The sequence below is a fragment of the Tachysurus fulvidraco genome, chromosome 23 (genome assembly GCF_022655615.1).
Source record: "Tachysurus fulvidraco isolate hzauxx_2018 chromosome 23, HZAU_PFXX_2.0, whole genome shotgun sequence".
Lineage (NCBI taxonomy): Eukaryota > Metazoa > Chordata > Actinopteri > Siluriformes > Bagridae > Tachysurus > Tachysurus fulvidraco.
The window spans coordinates 5,591,560-5,611,706 of record NC_062540.1 but is presented as its reverse complement, the minus strand read 5'-3'; the positions used below and the strand labels follow the sequence as shown (position 1 = coordinate 5,611,706).

General features: G+C 36.0%; 1 protein-coding gene across 3 annotated transcripts; it reads left to right on the top strand.

The window, feature by feature from the left end:
• The first annotated feature begins 1,713 nt into the window (after positions 1-1,713).
• Positions 1,714-19,912, top strand: arhgap4a (Rho GTPase activating protein 4a). Of its 3 annotated transcripts, none has more exons than XR_007139319.1 (24): positions 1,714-1,992; positions 3,458-3,544; positions 6,086-6,257; positions 6,530-6,692; positions 7,263-7,325; positions 7,881-8,009; positions 9,333-9,461; positions 9,824-10,051; positions 10,171-10,272; positions 10,378-10,551; positions 10,642-10,726; positions 10,839-10,866; positions 11,916-12,012; positions 12,112-12,172; positions 13,678-13,755; positions 13,836-13,964; positions 14,097-14,202; positions 14,358-14,582; positions 14,734-14,798; positions 16,463-16,631; positions 17,011-17,107; positions 17,510-17,632; positions 18,558-18,621; positions 18,714-19,912. XR_007139319.1 is itself a non-coding variant. In XM_047807445.1 (24 exons), the coding sequence occupies exons 2-24, from the start codon at positions 3,481-3,483 to the stop codon at positions 18,903-18,905; spliced, it is 2,730 nt and encodes a 909-aa protein (XP_047663401.1). In that variant the 5' UTR covers positions 1,724-1,992; positions 3,458-3,480; the 3' UTR covers positions 18,906-19,912. The 3 variants fall into 3 exon arrangements, 2 of the variants coding, with proteins under 2 accessions (XP_047663401.1, XP_027000961.1); XM_047807445.1 differs by having other exon boundaries at positions 1,724-1,992; positions 17,011-17,094; XM_027145160.2 differs by having other exon boundaries at positions 1,726-1,992; positions 9,824-10,045; positions 17,011-17,094.
• The last annotated feature ends 235 nt before the right edge of the window (positions 19,913-20,147 follow it).

Genomic DNA, 20,147 nt, shown 5'->3' with positions numbered 1-20,147 from the left:
ACCTGCATTTGATGGCTAGGTTTGAAAAATACAGCCTTTTAGCCACCTCTGTTGTCTGCAGAGGAGCTCATGTTGATGACCATGTGTCATGGCATGATAGGTCGTTTTTTTCACCTGACTGCACTACAGACAATGCCGCCTAAGAGTACAGTATTAGTTTGATGTGTATGATGTTTCAGTCATAACTGATTGAACTACTTTCTAACTGATTTCCTTTTTTGGCTCCTCACTTACAGGGGAAATGGTGCAGCCTATGTGCTACTTGTTTTGTTTGTGTGTGTCTGTGTACACAATGTAAAATACATAGAACAATAACAGTATTTCCTCAAATATTGAATTTCTGATCTAAGTGTCGATGTAGCTTTGTACATGTTTTTGCATTGACCGATCATGAGCTTAAAAGTTGCTAAAAAAAAAAAACATTTCCCAGAATCTCAGCATCAGTAAGTAGAAATAAATACACGACAATAACCATACAGTAAATGGCATATGATTGGCTTTCATACACACATGGGATTTTTTGGGTAGATATTAGACATTAGATAGTATTCCAAACCCAATCCCAAACCCTGAACTATTATTAGCAGCTTTTCAATGCAATGTTATCAAATACAAATAGCTTAAATCTGTTTTCACCATATGAAGCTAACAACACCATGCTTCACTGTAGGTGATTTTTGACCTTCTTTACTTTAGTTTACTCTAAACTTTATACAGATTGTAGAAACATCAGGACTCAGTTTCACACCTAATAACAAAGTACCTGAATACTTAAGAATACTTATGTAAAGGTAATATTTTAGATTTTTATTTTAATGTTTGTTTATAATGTTCCTTTTATAGACCATTTCGTTGATTTGGAGCATTTTGTCAGCTGATATTTCATATGACGTATGCTTTCATCGATACAGTGTCACTGAGGGTTTTATTTTTCCTTTTATTTATCCCTTTCCACTGACAGCTTTATATCCCTTTTTCTATTGAAAGTGTTGTTGTTTAGAAAGTGCACCTATAAAGTGCACCCACGTAGCAAAATGATCAAAATTTCCAAAAAGGAAAACAGGATGTTGTGGAGAAGCAAAGTGCTTCAATATGCGTATGAGTTATATATGGAGATTTTTTTTTTCCTTATAATCAATTTATAAACTGCTCCAGAAAGGTATCTCTGTCACCTAGAAACTGTTGTGTGTGAAAGTCACATCAGGTTTACTATAGAGTTTATCAGGCGATAATAACTATTCTGATCGTTTGTTATGAAGTCTTTGCTTTTATCCGTATGCATTGTTTTGCTGTTTCAGGTTTGTGTGTGAGGTGGCAAACTACTGGGTGGGATGCCAGGTGAGACATATTCACACATAAGGATTCACTCCTAGAAACCAATCTACCTACTGGCATGATTTGGTAGAAAAAACAAAAGACTATCCTACAGATACAGGAAGCTCTAAGCTTTGAGCCACAGAATGTGCATACATTATATGTTAAAGTATTATTCCAAAGAATGGAAGGACAATTCATTTTATTTGTTTACTGTTGCTTTAACCTTGTTGAATTGCTCAGAAAAAAAAATTCCATGTAATTTCCATTCTCATTCAGGCATTCACTTTTCCCTACAGCACTGTCAATAACAAGTCATAGCATGCATCAGTAAAGCCAAGACAGATTAAACCTGTCTACAGCAAAGGAGTAGGGGGTGCTAAAGTTGCCAAAGTGTAGAGACTTTGTTGTGAAGAACATTCATGAGACAGCGAGTGTGTGTCAAAATGAGTGGGCAGCAACACGAGCAGAGGAGGAACTCAAAAACTGTTCTCTTTCTTCTCAGTGTGTGAGCGAGGTTTATGATAGGACACCAGTTCTGCTACTGCTGGTGTGTGTGTGAGATCTCGATTGTGTTTGGCCTACAACGAGGATACATATTAATGCCGGGGAAACAGCATAGCTTGTTCAAAGGTTTCATTGGAGGCCAATGTAAGAGGTGGCGAGAATAAGTGTTGGGTAAGTCTTCTATAAAATATCTGTGGCACAAAGGGCAAAGGGAACAGTATGTGTTTTCTCTATTGTACGGTATTGGGGTGGGTTACAGATTTTTGGTAGCTCTGGAAAGGTAGAATTAACGTGCAATGGTTCAGCATGTTGTTGTTGTTTTTTAATTAAGAAAATTAATGAAATCATAAATGACATTTTAACCAGAAACAATTCATTAAAACACAGACACTTTCTTAAAGTAGTTAATGTTGAAATAGTATCAGCTCTTACAGAAGTAGAATTTCACCTGACTTTACAGTCAACGACCATCAGTATGTGGATTCATACTGTATATGAATGAGTTCTATTAAAGTTTACTCATTTCATGTAATAAAAAAGAGGAAGTGGTCATCTTTGATAGATTAAAGAAAGAAATGGGGACAGAGAGATAGACTGACAGAGAGAAAGAGAGAGAGAGAGAGAAAGAAAGAGAGAGAGGAGGGGTGACTCGTGGTGAGAGCATGTTACTAAAGTATGATTTGCTCATTTTTCTGTTGCTCCTAACACAGGAAGAGCACGTTCTTCCCTTTTTCTGATGCCTGGTGCATCATGTGGCACCTAAAGTGCAAGTGAACTCCTTTGCAGTTTAACCAAAACATGCACGGTCACAGGAGTTCACTTTCTTTTCCACTAACACTTGGTTTCTTTTCTGGCTTTTTTTTTTTTTTTTTTTTACACAATACTAGTTTTTCACTTTCAATCCCACGGTTGATAAGTAAATAAGTAATATGACTAATATTTGACTAAGAAGGTGGCTATATATAGTCCATGGAATAAATAAAATAATTACTCTTTATAGCTTCATATAGTACTGTTTAATACGTTCGACTGTAAACAATCTATAATATATAACAATCACTTTAAATTGTTATGACCAATACCAGCGCTCCATTTATGTAGAATATGATGTATGAAACGGTTTTTCCCCAAACTGGTTGTATACAGTGCACGTAGGTGCAGTGCTACCGGGAACAAATGTTTTTCTGTTGTTGAAAAAGAACATCACCTCCACAGTATTGCAAATACACCCCCACACATACACAAGCTCATTTCTACTTCGGCACCTGCTATATTTAGGTCCTCTAAACTGTACCAGGTTTTTTTTTTTTTACAGTACAGTGGTAAGGTCTGGGGGCCTTTTGTTGCATACAGGGGGCTGCTTTGAATGAAAGAAACAGGCTCACGTGTTAAGTTGGCTCACATCTTCTGTGTGAACATTTATACCTATGACAAGGCAGTGTGTAACTGGACCAGTGCAAACCTATGTCTTATTGTCTATCAGATGGTTCTGCTGGCTGCTATTGGATAGAGTCTAGTACGAACAACCATAATACTGTACAAGGCCATAGAAAATGGTCTCCTGTGATCAGTCAGACTAATTTCGACCTTTGCTTCTAATTTCTGATTTAACTTCACCACTCTGTGTTCAAAGCAGATTTCCATCTGGTCAGAGATACGATGTCGTCCTACAATGTTAAATTGAGAAGAGTTGGAATCGCTGACTATGACACACAGATTAAAGGTAGGACAAAAATGAAATATCTCCTTTTTTTTTATTTCTTTTATAACATATATCTCAGATATTAAGAAGACAAAAACAAATCCAGGACTATTTGCTCATTCTAAAGAAATCAATGTTTAAACTATTTTGTTTACTTCTGAATTATTGCTGCCATAAGGAAATACTTATGGAGAATAAAAATGATTCAGATTTCTTATGAATTCAGGAGCTTCATTAAAAAAAACTTCTCTAAATTACCAAAATATTTTCCCAACTTTACAAGAAAACTTTGCAAAATTGTGTTTGTAGCTGTGATGATTTAATGGTGGTAAAAAAAAAATAAAATAAAAAATACAGAGATACAGAGAACTGGTTAATTAGTTGTATTTCAGAAATAATAACTTTCTCTTAAAAACAAATATTGGCGATTGTGAAGAATTTTTATTTAAAAAGATTTAAATTTTGCTTTATAGTAGGATTATAGTAGGATTCTTAATACTTAACTATTTTTGACAACATTTATTTTAAAATAATAATGAAGGCATTAACATAATAAAATAACAGAAATGGAATCATTCAGAAAATTAAGTCTTTAACACATTCAATATATTTAAACAATATCTCAACAATATTTCGGATCGAGCTCCGAAAGTCCGCACGCGCAAATCTAATAAAAAAATATAAAGGAGCTTTATAGGCTGATGTGAGATTTCTGTACAAATGTTCCCAGCATTGCCAAGCTGCTGCTCTTGAGCCCTTGGCCTTTAATGTGCTCTAGTGTTGCTGTGTCTTGGCTGACCATGTCCTCTGACCTCAACTTCCTATAAGCTGAGTTATGTGAAGAAATATGTTGTAAGTTATACGTGACAAACAAAAGGCTGATGTTTTTTTTTCCAGAAGAAGTGCAATATTTAAATAAAAAAAAGCACAAAGGTTGTAATTTACTGTAAAATATTTAGTTAAAAAAAAAATCTGTAGGAAAACAAAAAAGTATTAAACCCTTATATGTGTGCTCACTATATATGCTATTTATTTAGGACATTCAGGTTTGCTCACCTTAATGAAGGGGGTCGATACTTCTGAACATCGTCTGGGTGACGTGTTCAGAATCTGCCTTTTTCACATTGGAGTTTAACACTTAATATTTGACACTTGACAATAAAAAGGCCTACACTAGAAGCTAGAATTTTATAAACTAGGCTAATTTACGCCATGCTAAGCTATTTTGCAGCCAAAAAAGTGGAAGCTGTTTCTGAAAGAGAGGAAAAGTGCTGATGGATCTGGTCTATATGCTTAGAGACATCCTTATTCAGCACTTTCATGATCTGTTAAACTGCACATAGCATTTACATTTACGGCATTTAGCAGACACCCTTATCCAGAGTGACTTACAACTGAGCAACAAGGGCCTTGCACAGGGGCCCAGCAGCGGCAGATTGGTGGACCTGGGGTTCAAACCCATGACTTTCCGATCAGTAGCCCAACACCTTAACCACTGAGCTACCACATCCCCCCATTTCTGGCAGATATCTTGCAGTCTGCTCATCATACAGATTAGCAGTTTACAGTCTCTTCCGATATTAAGTGGCTATCAAGTGGCTACAGGTCACTAGCTCTTTGTAGACAATATCGTACCTTTCTGCTACATTACACCTGATTAGCCGTCTGTGTCACCTTGCCTTCAGCTATCACTAGTAGAAGTAAAAAAAAAAAAAGTCTTTTAGCAGAGAGGAAGCATGTATGTTGTTGACTAATAAAATGAATTATGCCAGTAAGCACTAAGCGCATTAGAAAGAGTGCACAAGGAGAAGTAGGAGAAATACTGTTGCTTCAGACAGCAAATGCAGAGAAGAACATTAAGAAGCCATTATTATGTGTACGCTTGTTAGATTGTTTATTTTATTTATGCAAACAATATATTCCTGTGGCATTTCTATGGGCTTACAGGTGAACGTTAGAGAACAGAGAATAGAACTAACCCAGGGACACACACAAGCACACACACACTCTACACACTCTCTTTCTCTCTACTAAACACAATTCTACTCCCTTTGCAATTCTTCTGTTTTTCTATTTCTTCCTTAGCTGGTTGTAAAATACATAAGACCTCCTGAATTGTAACATCTTTTTCATTTCATACACTGTGCTGTATTTTACTGAAGAACGTTGTTCTATTTGAGCTGTATGCGTTCCTTTAAAAAAGACAGTAAAGTCACATGACTTGATTTAACTTGACGCTACAACATGAACATGAAGTTGAAGCTAGAAGCGAGAACACCACCAGCTAAACTGTGACTAACTTTGTGAAGGATATAAATTGCATAACATATTTTGGATGTAAAGCTGTGAGTGGTTGTGAAATGATATGACTGCGTTCAGCACCGCATTGCATTCTGTGTGTTTCTCATGTAATAACTTCCAGCTTGCACAATCTGATGGTGTTTAGCGGTAGCTTGCAAAAAAAAAGGTGCAAAAATGAAGGCAGCTTACAGAGATAATCAGACACATAACAAATTTCTTTCTCTCTCTCTCTCTCTCTCTCTCTCTCTCTCTCTCTCAAAGAGGTTCGTAATCAGCTCTCCGAGCAACTCCGTGTGTTTGATAATCATTTGGAGCAGAAAACCCAGATACTGCAGGATCTGAGTGATTATCTGCGCAGACGTGGTGAGATTGAGGGCGAGTATGCGCGCTCCCTGGATAAACTGGCTGACAGATTTACCTCAAAGACCAAAAAGTGAAGACCCAGAAAATTATTTCAGATTTATATATACATATTTTTAGTATCTACATTCATGGTTTTACCTTGTAAGAGAAAAGTGTATTGAAGTTTTTTCAGTATTTCAGTTATGTTCAAATCAAGTATTTGTCATTTATTGCTAATGACACTGAGACTAAAATACTCCCTCTCTCTCTCTCTCTCTCTCTCTCTCTCTCTCTCTCTCTCTCTCTCTCTCTCTCTCTCTCTCTCTCTCTCTCTCTCTCTCTCTCTCTCTCTCTCTCTTTCAGGAAGGAGTCCAGCAGTGAGTCTGTGTTAAAGTGTTGGCAAGAGTTGTTGACTCAGACACGTCATGAGAGTAAAGACCACACCACACTGAGTGAGAGTTGTGGCACTGCTTTACCCCAGCAGTTGTCTCGCTGTCTGGAACTCGTTCAACGTTTGGCTAAGAAAGTACGCAGACATGCACACAACCACACACCTACCTGCAGTATGCACTCTTACACAAACAACACACTCATACACAACAACTAACGCACACACAAACGGACATACATGTTGTACTCTTTATCCATTTGTAGTCACTTTTAATGTTGTTGAACCACTAGCAATGGAGACTCATTCGATAAAGATAAATAAATAATGTTATGAATGCAAATAAATGTTTCCTCACAGGTTCTACATTATATGGAAAATCCACCATGTGTAATTTGCCACAATAGGGGAAAAAAAACATTAATTTAAGATTATTATAAATTAATGTCATTGTTGTGGACTCAAGCTTGATAACCAACACAGTTTAGAAAGGGCTCCTAATGGGTTTATAAAACGGTTCTAGTCATGTAGGAATACAGAATAAGGTCAAGCTGAAGAACGTTTAAAGGTTTGAGATGTACTTTTTTTTGCAGGGAATATTGTAAATGACGTGTAAGATTTAAAAAAAAAACATTAAACTTCAATGTTTATTAACCTTCACTGCTGATAAACCCATGGCTAATTTCTACTGTTTTTACATTCTTTCAGAGTAAAGATATTAGCAGTCAGTTACAGGACGGACTGCTGAAGGTCACAGCTGAGCTACAGACCGTGAGTGTGCTATATTTGGATTTTCATTCTTGGCAATGGCTGTTCAACACCTAGAGATTTTTGTAAACCGATGCAAATACTTACTGACACTTTTTTAGATCTGGGGGGAAAATGTATTCGAATTAAATCGTCTTCCTAATACAAAATTTCACCCATTGAATGGGATTAATAACATTAATGAAGACAATAACCCCAATCTATACACAATTGTCAGACTGTATATTCATGATCACACCCTTCAATGTCACCCAGATGAGGATGAAGTTCCCTTTTGAGTCAGGATCCTCTCAAGATTTCTTTCTAAGGGAGTTTTTCCTTGTCACAGTCTAATATTAATCTTTGTATTAAATTAATCTTTGTATAATATTACATTTCTTGTATTATGTTTCTTATGTCCTGTAAAGCTTCTTTGAGACGATGTACCTCGTTAAAAGTGCTATACAAATAAATTCGATTTGAATTCAATTGAATATATTATTCAAATATTCGCATACGTTGGGTGATATTCATGGTTCTGATAGTTCTAGAGTTAAATGAATTATCGTTCTGTAATAGACGCTGAAGACGTATTCCCTGTATCACACCGAGTATTTGTCGGCCGAGGGCAAACTAAAAGAAGCCACTAAACAGGAAGAGAAACAAAAACAGAGTGCAGCTAAGAAAATGGAACGACTCATGGAAAAAGTAAGTATAATACTCCTTCTATCTGAACTACTAGAGTGTAAGAGTATAAATCATCCATGATTTTATTTAAGTATTTTCAAATAAGTGAAGTTTTTTTGATTACTTACACTTCACTATAGAAAATGAGGACATTGAGAACATTGAGATTGAATTCTCAATTCTGATTGGCTAGATTTTGTTGATTAATTTTTCCAGAGCAGTAGACAGAAAAGCTAAGATTCTAAGTTTATATTGATGCACTTGTTCTGATATTATTATTATTATTACTATTATTATTATTATTATTATTATTATTATTATTATTATTATTTGTACAGTAGGACTTTTTTTACCTGTGTATTTGATGATGTGGTGATGTTTTCGGTAAGGAGATTCTGGAAGGAGTCTTCAGTGTCAGCGTCAGCTGTAACTGTTCTGAATCTGTCTGACTTTATTGTGCTTTACATCACAAACTTTCTTCTTGTCTTAATAATTTAATGATAGAGCGGTGAAAAGGAGGCTGGTAATGAAATGAGAAATACATTTATAGTTGTTCTGATATTTATTATATGCAACATTTAACATAAATACAGTATTTAGATTTATTCCTCATTTAGTAATCCTCCTATATGCTATATATCTTTGTTAAAATCAAACATATGGACTTATTTGGTAAATCTCATTATAAATCTGTGGCATGGCTGAATATTGCTGTACACCAACATTTTCCATCTGATTTGGCAAACACTCAGGAACAGAAGAAACCTATAATATTTAAAGCTCATAAAAACACATCAGAGACAGCTCGTATCTTTAATCACTGCAGAAGGGCAAATTACATCGAGTAGGTGAAATATCAGTTAATACCTTATTTAGATTTCTCAAATTTTAAAACAATAAGAAATAATAAAAAAGTATTTTGAGGGTTATTATTAGGGTTAAATACTTCATTTAATTTTATTTCTGTAGCAAATCACTTTAAAAGGAGAATTTAAATATTGGGATACTTTTTAAGGGAGCATATAAGGATTTATGCATTACAAGTTATAGCATTGTTAAAGCAACATTATTACAAATAGGAAATTACAAAGCAATGTGCATAATAGGATTAAAATATGGATTTTTTTTATATTGTAAGGTTTTTTTTTTGTTTGTTTCAGTTTTCTTTTCTCCTTTTTCACATCTGTGTGATGTGAATGATATGGAGTATTTGTGCACTTAGAACTGAATTTCTAAATGACGGTATACGGATGTGTGTGGTTGTCTGGGGGTTTGCGTGGGTGATTTGTTTTGCACCTTGTTGCCCTTGCACACCGATTGTGAACCTTGTCTTTGTGTGTGCAGAGGCAGTGTAAAGTACAGGAGACACAGCTGAAATGCACCAAAGCACGCAATGACTATCTGTTCAACCTGGAAGCAGTAAACGTTTCCATGCACAAATATTACCTACAAGATCTCTCTGCCCTGATTGATGTGAGTGTCCTGGTTTGGTTTGGATTAACACTTACTGTATGATTGAAAGATTTAATTTTTACTTAAATCTGTCCAGTGATTAATCATTAGACTCGTTTCACGGATTTTATTCACAATATATTCATGCTAATCATCATTTTAACACACTTTTCGTACTATTCCACTTTTCGGTCTACAAAAGTTCTGTTTTCAATCTTGTTCCTCAAGTTTCTTCCTCATGTCATGTCAGGAAGTATTCCTTGCTATTGTCACCTCTGACTCGCTTATCCGGATTTCTGTAAATCTTCTATTCTTTCTATTGTTATAGCTCACTGATGCTTAAATATGTAACTTCTCATATAATATTCTACACATTCCATTAGTTCAGCGATTTAGGTTTCCATCAGTCGGTGTGCCAAGTGCTGCAGTATTACTTGTCCAGCCGCTCACAGGCCCACCAGAACCTGGATTCTGGATTGCATCAGTTGGGAAATGCAGTTTCTGGACTGGATCAGATCCAGGACAGAGACATGCTGATACAGGCTCATGATGCGGCTTTCTGCATGCCACTTCGATTTCAGTACCAGCCTCATGAGGGAGACCAGGTACTGGTATGTGTGTGTGAGTGAGTGTGTGTGTGTGTGTGTGTGTGTGCGTGCGTGCGTGCGTGTGTGTGTGTGTGTGTGTGTGTGTGCTGATATGAGCATATATTGTATCTTGTTTTGCACAGGTGTGTGAGGTGAGCGCTGATTTTGACGTGAAGAGTGAGCTTGATACTCGATTCCACCAGCTTCAGTCCAGACTCATCACACTCACTGCAGAAAATGAAGAGGTTGTTTTATAAAACCCAAACATGATACAGATCTGATTCTTGCATGCCGTCATATTCTAATTACCCTCTGAACACACAAATTTCCTGTTTTTGATTTCCTGACAGCTGAGTAAAATGCTGCAACAATCTCATGCTGTCCTGCTTGAGAGCATCAATGAGGATATCTTCAGGTCTGAACACAGCCAATCGTTAGAGAACATCAGTGAAGCTTCTGCCAATAAGATCAATCACGCGAGACGTCGAGCCAGTTTGCAAGAGACGGAAAGCTCGTACTCGACGGTAAATCACTTTAGAAAGTAAGCGCTGAATCTACAGCATTGGTTCATTGTTTTTTAAAACTTTCATATGCGTTTTTGTTCTGACTCACAGAAATTTAAGGAACATCTCATTAATGGTTTGCTAAAATCAAAACTGCAGGCAAAGCATGACTTACTCAAAGTTGCAATACAAAAAGGTAAATATCTGCATACATCATTTTAGAAACCTACTTGACTTGACATCCTTAACTTTCATTAATAAATAATACATATAAAAAACTTTCTTTTTAAATGTCTGTCCATAACCAGCTGGAACAGTGGGTGGGCAGCATCACAGGTAAGGAAATAAGATCTTTCTCGTTATTACTGGACTGAAACAATAACACAATGCAGTAGACAAACAAAGATATCACTCCAAATAAAGGCTTAACATTGCTTCCTGAAAAGTCAGAGTGTAGGTGACCATTTTGTTTTGGTGGATGAAAGACTCTTAAGTTTCTTTTTTTTATCTTAACTGAATTCTTTTTATTGAATTCATTTATTTAATGAATTGTATATCCGTGCAATTATCCCGTCAGCCACATCGAAGAAATTTACAGGAGAATTGTCATGCTGTTACACAATGACAAGAAGACTACCGTAACTCAAATAATCACTCTTTACAACTGTGATGAGCAGAAAAGCATAGCAGAAATCAAAAAAATTGATGTGGATGGGTTATGACAGCAGAAAATCACAACAGATTTCAATAACAGTAAGCTGTAAGCCAAGAACAGGAATCTGAAGCTTCAATGGTGTTATTTGTGTTACTGCACCATAGTCAAACAATTCTATTTCTTCCTCTATTTTTGAAAAATCCTGCCCACAGAACTGCCCCTCACTGGGTGTTTTTTCTTCTTCTTGCACAATTCTGTATAAACTTTTGAGACTAATTGTGTGTAAAAATCCCAGAAGATCAGCAGCCTCTGAAATAATCAAACTATCCCATCTGACATGAAGAACTTTAACCATAGTCATAGTCATTTTTTATTTATTTTTTCTATTCTGATGTGTAACGTGTGTAATATTGGAAGCTCTTGGCTACTATCTGAATGATTTAATGCAATATATTGTGCAGCTGCCACATGACCGTCTGTCTGAATAGATCAGAAAGTTTATGGGTGTTCCTATTAAAGTGTCCGGCGAGGAAACATTAAAAAAAAAAAAAATAGAATAGACATATTAGTTTAATCTCTGTATAAAGAGTTGCAGTGATCTGGACCTGTTATTGTGTCAGTGGGTATTTAGCCAGAAAGTCTTGGTATGACAGCAGACCTTGTAAAATGTCATTGTATTTTTCACTCCTACGCAGTCTCTTGTTAATCGCAGTTACATTTCTCACATCAGAATGCGTTCCCGGAGGTCTGTCCGTCAGAGGAAGTATCAGCACCCCACTCAGATCAACCAGAAACCTTTTTCTCGAGACATGCTCTCATACATACAGGTATCCTGTCTCTCTGGCTGTAGAATTGCTGTGCACATGTTTAGACATAAAAATAGACCAAATAATACTGAGAAGTACGCTTTGGGTTCTCTTCTGTAGGCTTCTGGAGAACCAGTTCCTTTGGTGGTAGAGAGCTGCATCAGATTCATCAACCTTCATGGTAATCAATCTTTGATGAATATACAGTACAGTACAGTGCTGTGGGAAAATGCTTTAAAGTGCTTTGAAATCTGCATATACAAAACTATGAAAAACAGCAAACTGTTAAGTTGCACCAAATTATATTTTCCAATTATGAATAGCTTTTAGGCTGTGAAGTTATTAGAAATAAAGGTTTTGTTTTTTTAAATTCCCACATTATGGTGCTACAGTATCATGTGACTTCCAAACTCACGTGATTGCATATTGTGAAAAGCCCAAAATTTACATATAAAGTGAATTAAGAATAATTAATTATTACATAACAAATGTTTATTGAATTGGGGGCATGGAAGCCTTTATTATTGCCACATATGTATTACAGCACAGTGGAATTCTTTTCTTTGCATATCCCAACTAAAGAGGCTGGGGTCAGAGCTCAGGGGCAGCTATGATGCAGCGCCCCTGGAGCAGAGAAGGTTAAGGGCCGTGCTCAAGGGCCCAACAGTGGCAGCTTGGTAGTGCTGGGGCTTAAACCCTGATCTTCTGATCAACAACCCAAGCCTTAATGACTTGAGCCACCGCTGCCCTCTATGCCACTGTTATTAAAACATAGTAGCATAGTGGTACAGGTGGGCTTGGTTAAAATAACCTACATGTACATTGCAATACAGAGCATTTAACTGAAATTTTGATATGTTGGTTTACAGAAGTCATTAGTAAGTAGCGGTAGCCTACATTATTCTTGTTAGAATTCTAATATTAAACTTATGCAAATGTTTTATTCTAAGAAAGGATCATTCAAAACAGGAACTGCACACTAAAGTGGGAACCTAGTAGTTTCATAAAACTACTGTTCTTTATCAGTTGTGATAGTAGTAATATTCAATAGTATGGAATAAAAGAATATACATTTTAATTAATAAAAGACTTCATAATACTTAAATACTTATGTCATTGTGGTTTTATGGCTAAATGGAGAACAGAGTGGTTTGTTTCAGAATTAATGATGTCTATGTCGTAAAAAGGGTTCATATGACACCAGACAGTGCTGATATATAGTGTTTGGTAATACTTTATTGATGATGACAAAACCCGAGTGCTGACACACAGAAGATTTGCTCAGAGTTTTGATAGTGCACTTTACTGAGGATGAGAACCACGAGATGAGAGAATCTTGTGAAGGTAGATGGGGAAATAATCTCAGGGCTTAAGTTTCCAAAATTTCCTGATTTACTGATGCAAAGGCGGTAGCTGTGGAACATAGTTAAAATGTTGTTAAAATGTTGTTAAAAGATCTTTTTTGAACCTCTGTGTTTAAAAGTTTAGTTTTGGTTGCCTTTGAGATTTCTGCACATGACTACTAATAGTTGTATACTACTACTGTATACTTAATTTTATTTCTCTATTCCTGATGCTTTAAAAACCCTCCACAGAATATCCTTGAACATAATATGATTAATCAGTGCCTACAAAAGTAACAAGTTTTCCTTCTCTATGTGATTTTTTTACCCTCTTTATGACAAGGCCTACACCATGAGGGCATCTTCCGAGTCCCTGGCTCTCAGCTGGAGGTCAATCGGCTCAGAGACTTGTTCGAGAAAGGTACGAATGTTCACTCCTTCAAACTGCTGTGGGTCATTAATAATGTAGCTTGGGGTAATTTTCAGTATCTTTGTATATAGGTGAAGACCCCCTAGATGAGGAAATTTGTGACTTGGACTCGGTAGCTGGTGTGCTGAAGCTCTATTTCAGAGGAATGGAAAACCCTCTCTTTCCTAAAGACAGCTACGACCAACTGATGGAGTGTGGACGTAAGCAAATGCGATCATTTTCAAGTCCAAAAATCTGTACCAATCATGGCTAGGTGACTGGTTTTTGGACCCTATTATATTTTAGTTGATTTGAATTTTATATAAATGTCAACTTTTTACTTTCATTTCTAGGAATAGAAGATGAATCAGAGAAAGTGGCACAGTTAAAGTCAGTTATTCTTTCCTACCCTTCTCCACTAGTTGTGGTGATGCGTTACCTGTTTGCGTTTCTCCACCAGTGAGTAATGTGCCACTAGCTGTCCTTTAAATACATAAATAGCTCGTCCAGAAATCTGAGTCTCTCTCTCTCTCTCTCTCTCTCTCTCTCTCTCTCTCTCTCTCTCTCTCTCTCTCTCTCTCTCTCTCTCTCTTTCTCTATGGATTTGTGTGTAGTATTTCCCAGTACAGCGATGAAAACATGATGCAGCCCTACAACCTGGCTGTGTGTTTCGGACCCAGTCTTATCAGAGGGCCTGGAGATGCTGATCCTGTTACTCTCCAGGAAATCAATGCTCTTGTCAAAACAATTATTATCCAGCATGAAAGCATCTTCCCTTGCCAGAACGTAATAGAGGGACCTGTATATGAGACGTGTATGACACTAGAGCCAGATGATATGTGAGAACCGAACGTAGACACAGACATAAACATACAGTAACTATATGTACAAACACTTAAAAAAAAACAAAAATTGTGTGTGTGTGTGTGTGTGTGTGTGTGTGTGTGTGTGTGTGTGTGTGTGTGTGTGTGTGTGTGTTTGCGTTTGCAGTGATGCTACTACAGAGGAGTCAGAGGTGGAACCAGATGTGTCTCCAAACAAAGAAGTCAAAGAGGGTAAGCTTTTTTTTCTGCACAGTTTTTTTGGACTAAATCTTTTTTGCATATAATCAATGCAAAATCACATCATTTGCATGTAATAATTTGCATCATTTTCACAAGGGCACTTGATGTTGTAATAAATCAAAGTGGTCTCAGTCTGCTTCACATTTTGTTTCATAAGTAAAAAAATTTTTTTACAGGTTTCTATACACACAGTAAATCAATCTAGTTTTCTGTCACTGAATGTAACAGACTAACAAATGGATCCAATGGATTTCCCTGGGATCATGTGGCCTAACTTTCAAATTTTCAGCTTTAGGAAAAAACTGTGACAGATGAGAGGTTGAATATATGGAATTGAATGAAACTGGAGCATAGAAGCCTTTAATATTACCACATATACACTACAGCACAGTGAAATTCTTTTTCCTTCACATAACCCAACTGAGAAGGTTGCGGTTAGAGCACAGGGTCAGCCATGATACAGCATCCCAGGAGCAGAGAGGGTTAAGGGTCTTGATTACATGCCCAACAGTGGCAGCTTGGCAGTGCTGGGACTTGAACCCCAACCTTACAATCATGGACCCAGATCCTTAACCACTTGAGCCACAACTGCCCCATATACGTTATATAAAAATAGCCACTTTTGAGTCTGCTTGTAAGCTGACCACCAGAAGCACTGTGGACCATTGCAGCTATTTCACTTTCCACTTGTACAGAACTGTGGTTCAATTACGGTTCAAGAACAACATGCGATCATATACAAAATGGCATATACTTTTATACCTTGTTACTACTGGAGAAACTTAATGCCATGCAAACTTTATCATATTTAAGTATTCAGTGAATATGGTCAAACCTCTTGCTTAGGTACCACGTAAAACAAACTGGGGCATAAAAGTTGCTATAAATTGATACTGACGATACTAAAGACAATTGTCAATTGGTCAAAAAAAAATTTATCATATAGGACAGCACAGAAGTTGTAATGTAGTAACGTTTTCTTTCTCATTTGATATAAATGGCATAAAACACATCAGGACACGCTATTATAGAAAAATAATAATGGCTGAGCGATTTGTAACAGCAACATCTTATCCAACAGCAGTTTGTTAATTATTTATTAATAAATAATGAAACATCATTTATTTTAGCCATGTGAAGTAACTTTTGATGTGGTGGAATGTCCATGGAACAAGTTAGTTCCTGTTACTGGTTACTATAAACAGTCATTCTCACACCAACATCGTCTTTTTTTCTCGCTCTTGATGTTAATATTACGAAAAAGGAAGCTCATTATGTGCTCAAGAAACGGACAAGTGTCATGTCTTATAAAAATCGGCTCAGAAAAATTCAGCGTATTTTGTGTATTTGTGACACATCAGTACTACGAGTCAATGTTAATCCCTGTGTATGCAATTAACACAGTGTCAGAGTTTTATAAAAGTTATAGAAAATTATTCAACATCTTCTGACCAATCAGAATCAAGCATTCATTGTGATATAAATCTATTTAATCATACTGCTATTATCTCATTTGTTTTTAACTATTTTTAAAGTGCATTAATGTAAAATAAACCAAAAATATAACCTTTTTATATGTGTAACATTTCTTAATAGTGGAATCTGAATTTTAGACCTGATTGTATAAAACCATTTCTATCTCGAATTCTAACCAGAGCTGGAAGGAGTTGCCTTGTTCGACTACACGGCCCGTTCCCTGGCTGAACTGTCCTTCCAAAAGGGTGGACGTCTCCGTCTTTACAGCAGAGTCTCTTCTGATTGGTGGAAAGGAGAAATAGACGGTTCTAAGGGGCTTATCCCAAATAAATACATTAGTGTACCAAGGTGAGTGATTCACACAGGAGATTATGTTTAGATTATCCTTTAACCTGGTACCAGCCTAGTAGTCACAGTGTGTGCTATAGTGTTATAGTCTTAAATACTTGTTGCCACTAATTGGCTGATACATGGATAATTATCAGATTTTGCAAGAGTGATGAAACATTTTCATTATATTACACCAGTACATTTATGACATTGACTTTACAGCACTGGTAAACAAACACAATAAAAAGAAAAAAAAAAAGAATTAAAAATCATGTAATGAGGAGGAAAATTCTGAGATTGTTTTTTTGGAAAGATTGTTAAAAATGAAGGTTTGGATCCTAATTGTAATGTATCATCACATTAATCTGTCTCCTTTCTCTCTTTTTTTATCCTGTAGTATGGAGGGAGGGCAGGAGCACAAAGAAAGACACAACACTGGAGGCCAGACAGAGGAGCAGTCAGCCGGCTCGACACAAACACGGTACACCTCAAAGGTTCAAAGACCGCAGGATTTCCAATACAACTAAAAACACAATCTGATCATTGTGGCTTCTGGATAATTCTAAAGTCAAAATAATTGTGCTTTCTTTATCTGTAACCTTTTACTGTTACGATGTATAATCCCACTATCGGATATCACCCACAAGAACAGAGGTTCCCTTTTGAGTCCGATTTCCTTTCAGAATTTCTTCCTCATAATATCTTCCTCTTCCTCATGACATCTCATAGATTATTTTTCCTCTCTGTCATGTCTGACTCACTTATAAGTTACAAGTGCGTGTTATTTCTATTATTTCTTTTTTTGCCGTCACTACCCAATATGTTGAAAATCAAGAATGAACGAAGGTTTGAAATGCGACTTTATTTGATGCACCTTCTTGATGTATATTTCCCAGAAACAAAGCATTCACCGACAAACCGGGGCTCAGTTCCAGCCAAGCTCTTGCGGGGAAGCTTTCCTTACAATTACCCACAGTACAACCACCAAGCACTTCTCCAAGGGCTTTGCGAAAACCTGAGTATGCAACCAACACACTTTACAATGTGTTAGATTAAATTAGTGGGGGAAAGAGTTTGACACAACGAACAACTTGAGAACAGATACTAAAGTATTTACTGTTAGAATAATCCAATTAAACAAAAATTAGTCATAAAATCATAAAAATGACTTGTGTCAAGAGGACATATGTAACACAATGAATCTGAAAATGTTCTTGGATGCTGAAGTAAACACCAACTTCATTATTACAGTATATAAAAAAGTTATTGTTAGCTGGCTAGCTAATTTACACAAATGCTTTTAGCTTCATTAACTTGCTAGGTTTGTTAGCTAGCTAGCCAGCTGGCTCATTTTACTTCCTACATATTTCAGTTAGCTATCTAGCAAAGATGCCCCATACACATTATCCTAGACTTGATCTATAGGCTGTAGTAAAGCTTAAGTATATTTTACTACAGGACTACAATGTGACATCTCAGTAGCATTAATACTGTCAAAGCTCAAAAATACCTACAAAGATAGTCTAGCTCAATCAGCTAGCTGATTCCTTACTTATAGACATTTTCACAGGTGATACCTCTACACATTCTTGCATAATGTGCAGATCATAATCGTAATGTTAAAAAGAAATTGGGGAAAGGAATGATCATGTCTCTCTCCTGGGTCAGACAATGCCCAAGCATTTGATGATTAATGTGTAGATTTTCTTGAATTGGGTCACAAAATTGAATGTTTTAAAATGTGGACATACTATAGAGGATTTCTTACACTCCTACCATCTGCTTGATTTTATTTTACTCTGTGAGAGTGTTGAAAAATGTACTTAAATCATGTGGTTTGTGAATCATGAACTGTAATGAATTAGAGCGCATATACAGTAGTTCATTACTTTTGAATAGTGGCTATAAAAAAAACACTTGTCTGCTATTCTGTCCCTTTATTAGCCCCTATATGAGAAGGACTACACCAGACAGTGAAAGAGAGGAAGTCAAAATCCTGGTGGACAAGGTTTGGAAATTTCTTTCTATATCTGTCCATTTTTTGATTCACAGCAAATTTTCTACTTGAAGGATTACAGTGACAGTAATGTGCTCTTGCAGGAGGTCTGTCATCAGATGAACTGTGTCTTTAAGGAGATGGTTGTTCGCCAGCAACAACAAGATCAAATCTCGTCATCTTCTGCCCAACCCTCAACCCTCTCCTATTCCTCCGTCCCCCCACCAATCTTTAACAAGAAAGCAATAATACAGAGAGGAAAAAGCAATTCTAAACCAGGTGAACCGATGAACTGAGAAGTGAGGGGAATTAATCCTGACACACACAGAGACTTACATAATGTACTAAACTCAAAAAGAGAACTTCAACGTGTGTTCCTGTAAAAACATGGTAATCTGTCGTTTTTATTAGTTCCTCATAATATTTATTTATTAATTCTTTGACGCTTTTCTATGATCATATTACATGACTATACCACTGCTGTAACTTCTTTATTTATGATTGTCTTCAGCCACCTAATTCGGTTCAATCAGTTAAAGTGGTAATTTATATTCTTTGCTATTTATTCTCCAAAATGTGCATAACAGTCTTCAGAATGGAATAAAATATTATAATATATAAACCTGTGAGCATCATCTTCCAGTGTAAAGTGTCGTAAAATCCCCACAGCCTATTTATACTGTACCTACCGTATACTTAAATGTGAAGGTTTAAGCAAAACACTTGATCCAAAAATTATTTACACTGTATTTTGTGAGGTAATTAAAAATAAATAAATATATATTTATATTTATTATATATATATACTATTAAATAAATATAAATATATTAAATAATATTTAATACAATTTTATTTATTTAATAGTGTTACTGCATATTGTAACTGCATAATATTATTGCAGAAGAAAATGGTTTAGGAAATTGGTGTAAATTGGTGTAGGTAATGTTATTAGATGCTATTCACAAAATGAAAAAATAAAGAAATAACAAAGCTTCACTAATGTTCAGTTTGTAATGTACTGTATTTTTGATATGTAATATTAGACCACATATGAAAACACATAGATAGACACAGGGATAATTTTGTGGTGTTTGTGGTGATAAAAAATGTAAAAAGGTTGCACATTGATATTTTTCCTATGGTGGAGGATTTAATTAATGGCCACACGGCTCCCTGAATGTTCACCTAAGTTTCTTTGTTTTAGACATACAACAGGATTCTTTGCCGAACTGTATTTTTTATCATCCACGCTTTGGTATTAAATGTGTCATTGCATATTCAGCCTGAATGATGCTTCTATTATCATGTGTCTGTGTTTTTTTTTTTTGTTTGTTTGTTTTGTTTTGTTTGTTATAAGATCCAGGTGACTTTATCAAATAATAAGCTGTAGTATTTTTGGATTCTGGTCACAAGCCCCTTTCTTTGTAAATTCTAAATCTATTACTATTACATAAAACAATTTAGAAATAGAATCTCTAATAAAACAGCTCTGAGATACAGTACAGGCCACATGAGCAGTTTAGTGAACAGGCTCGAG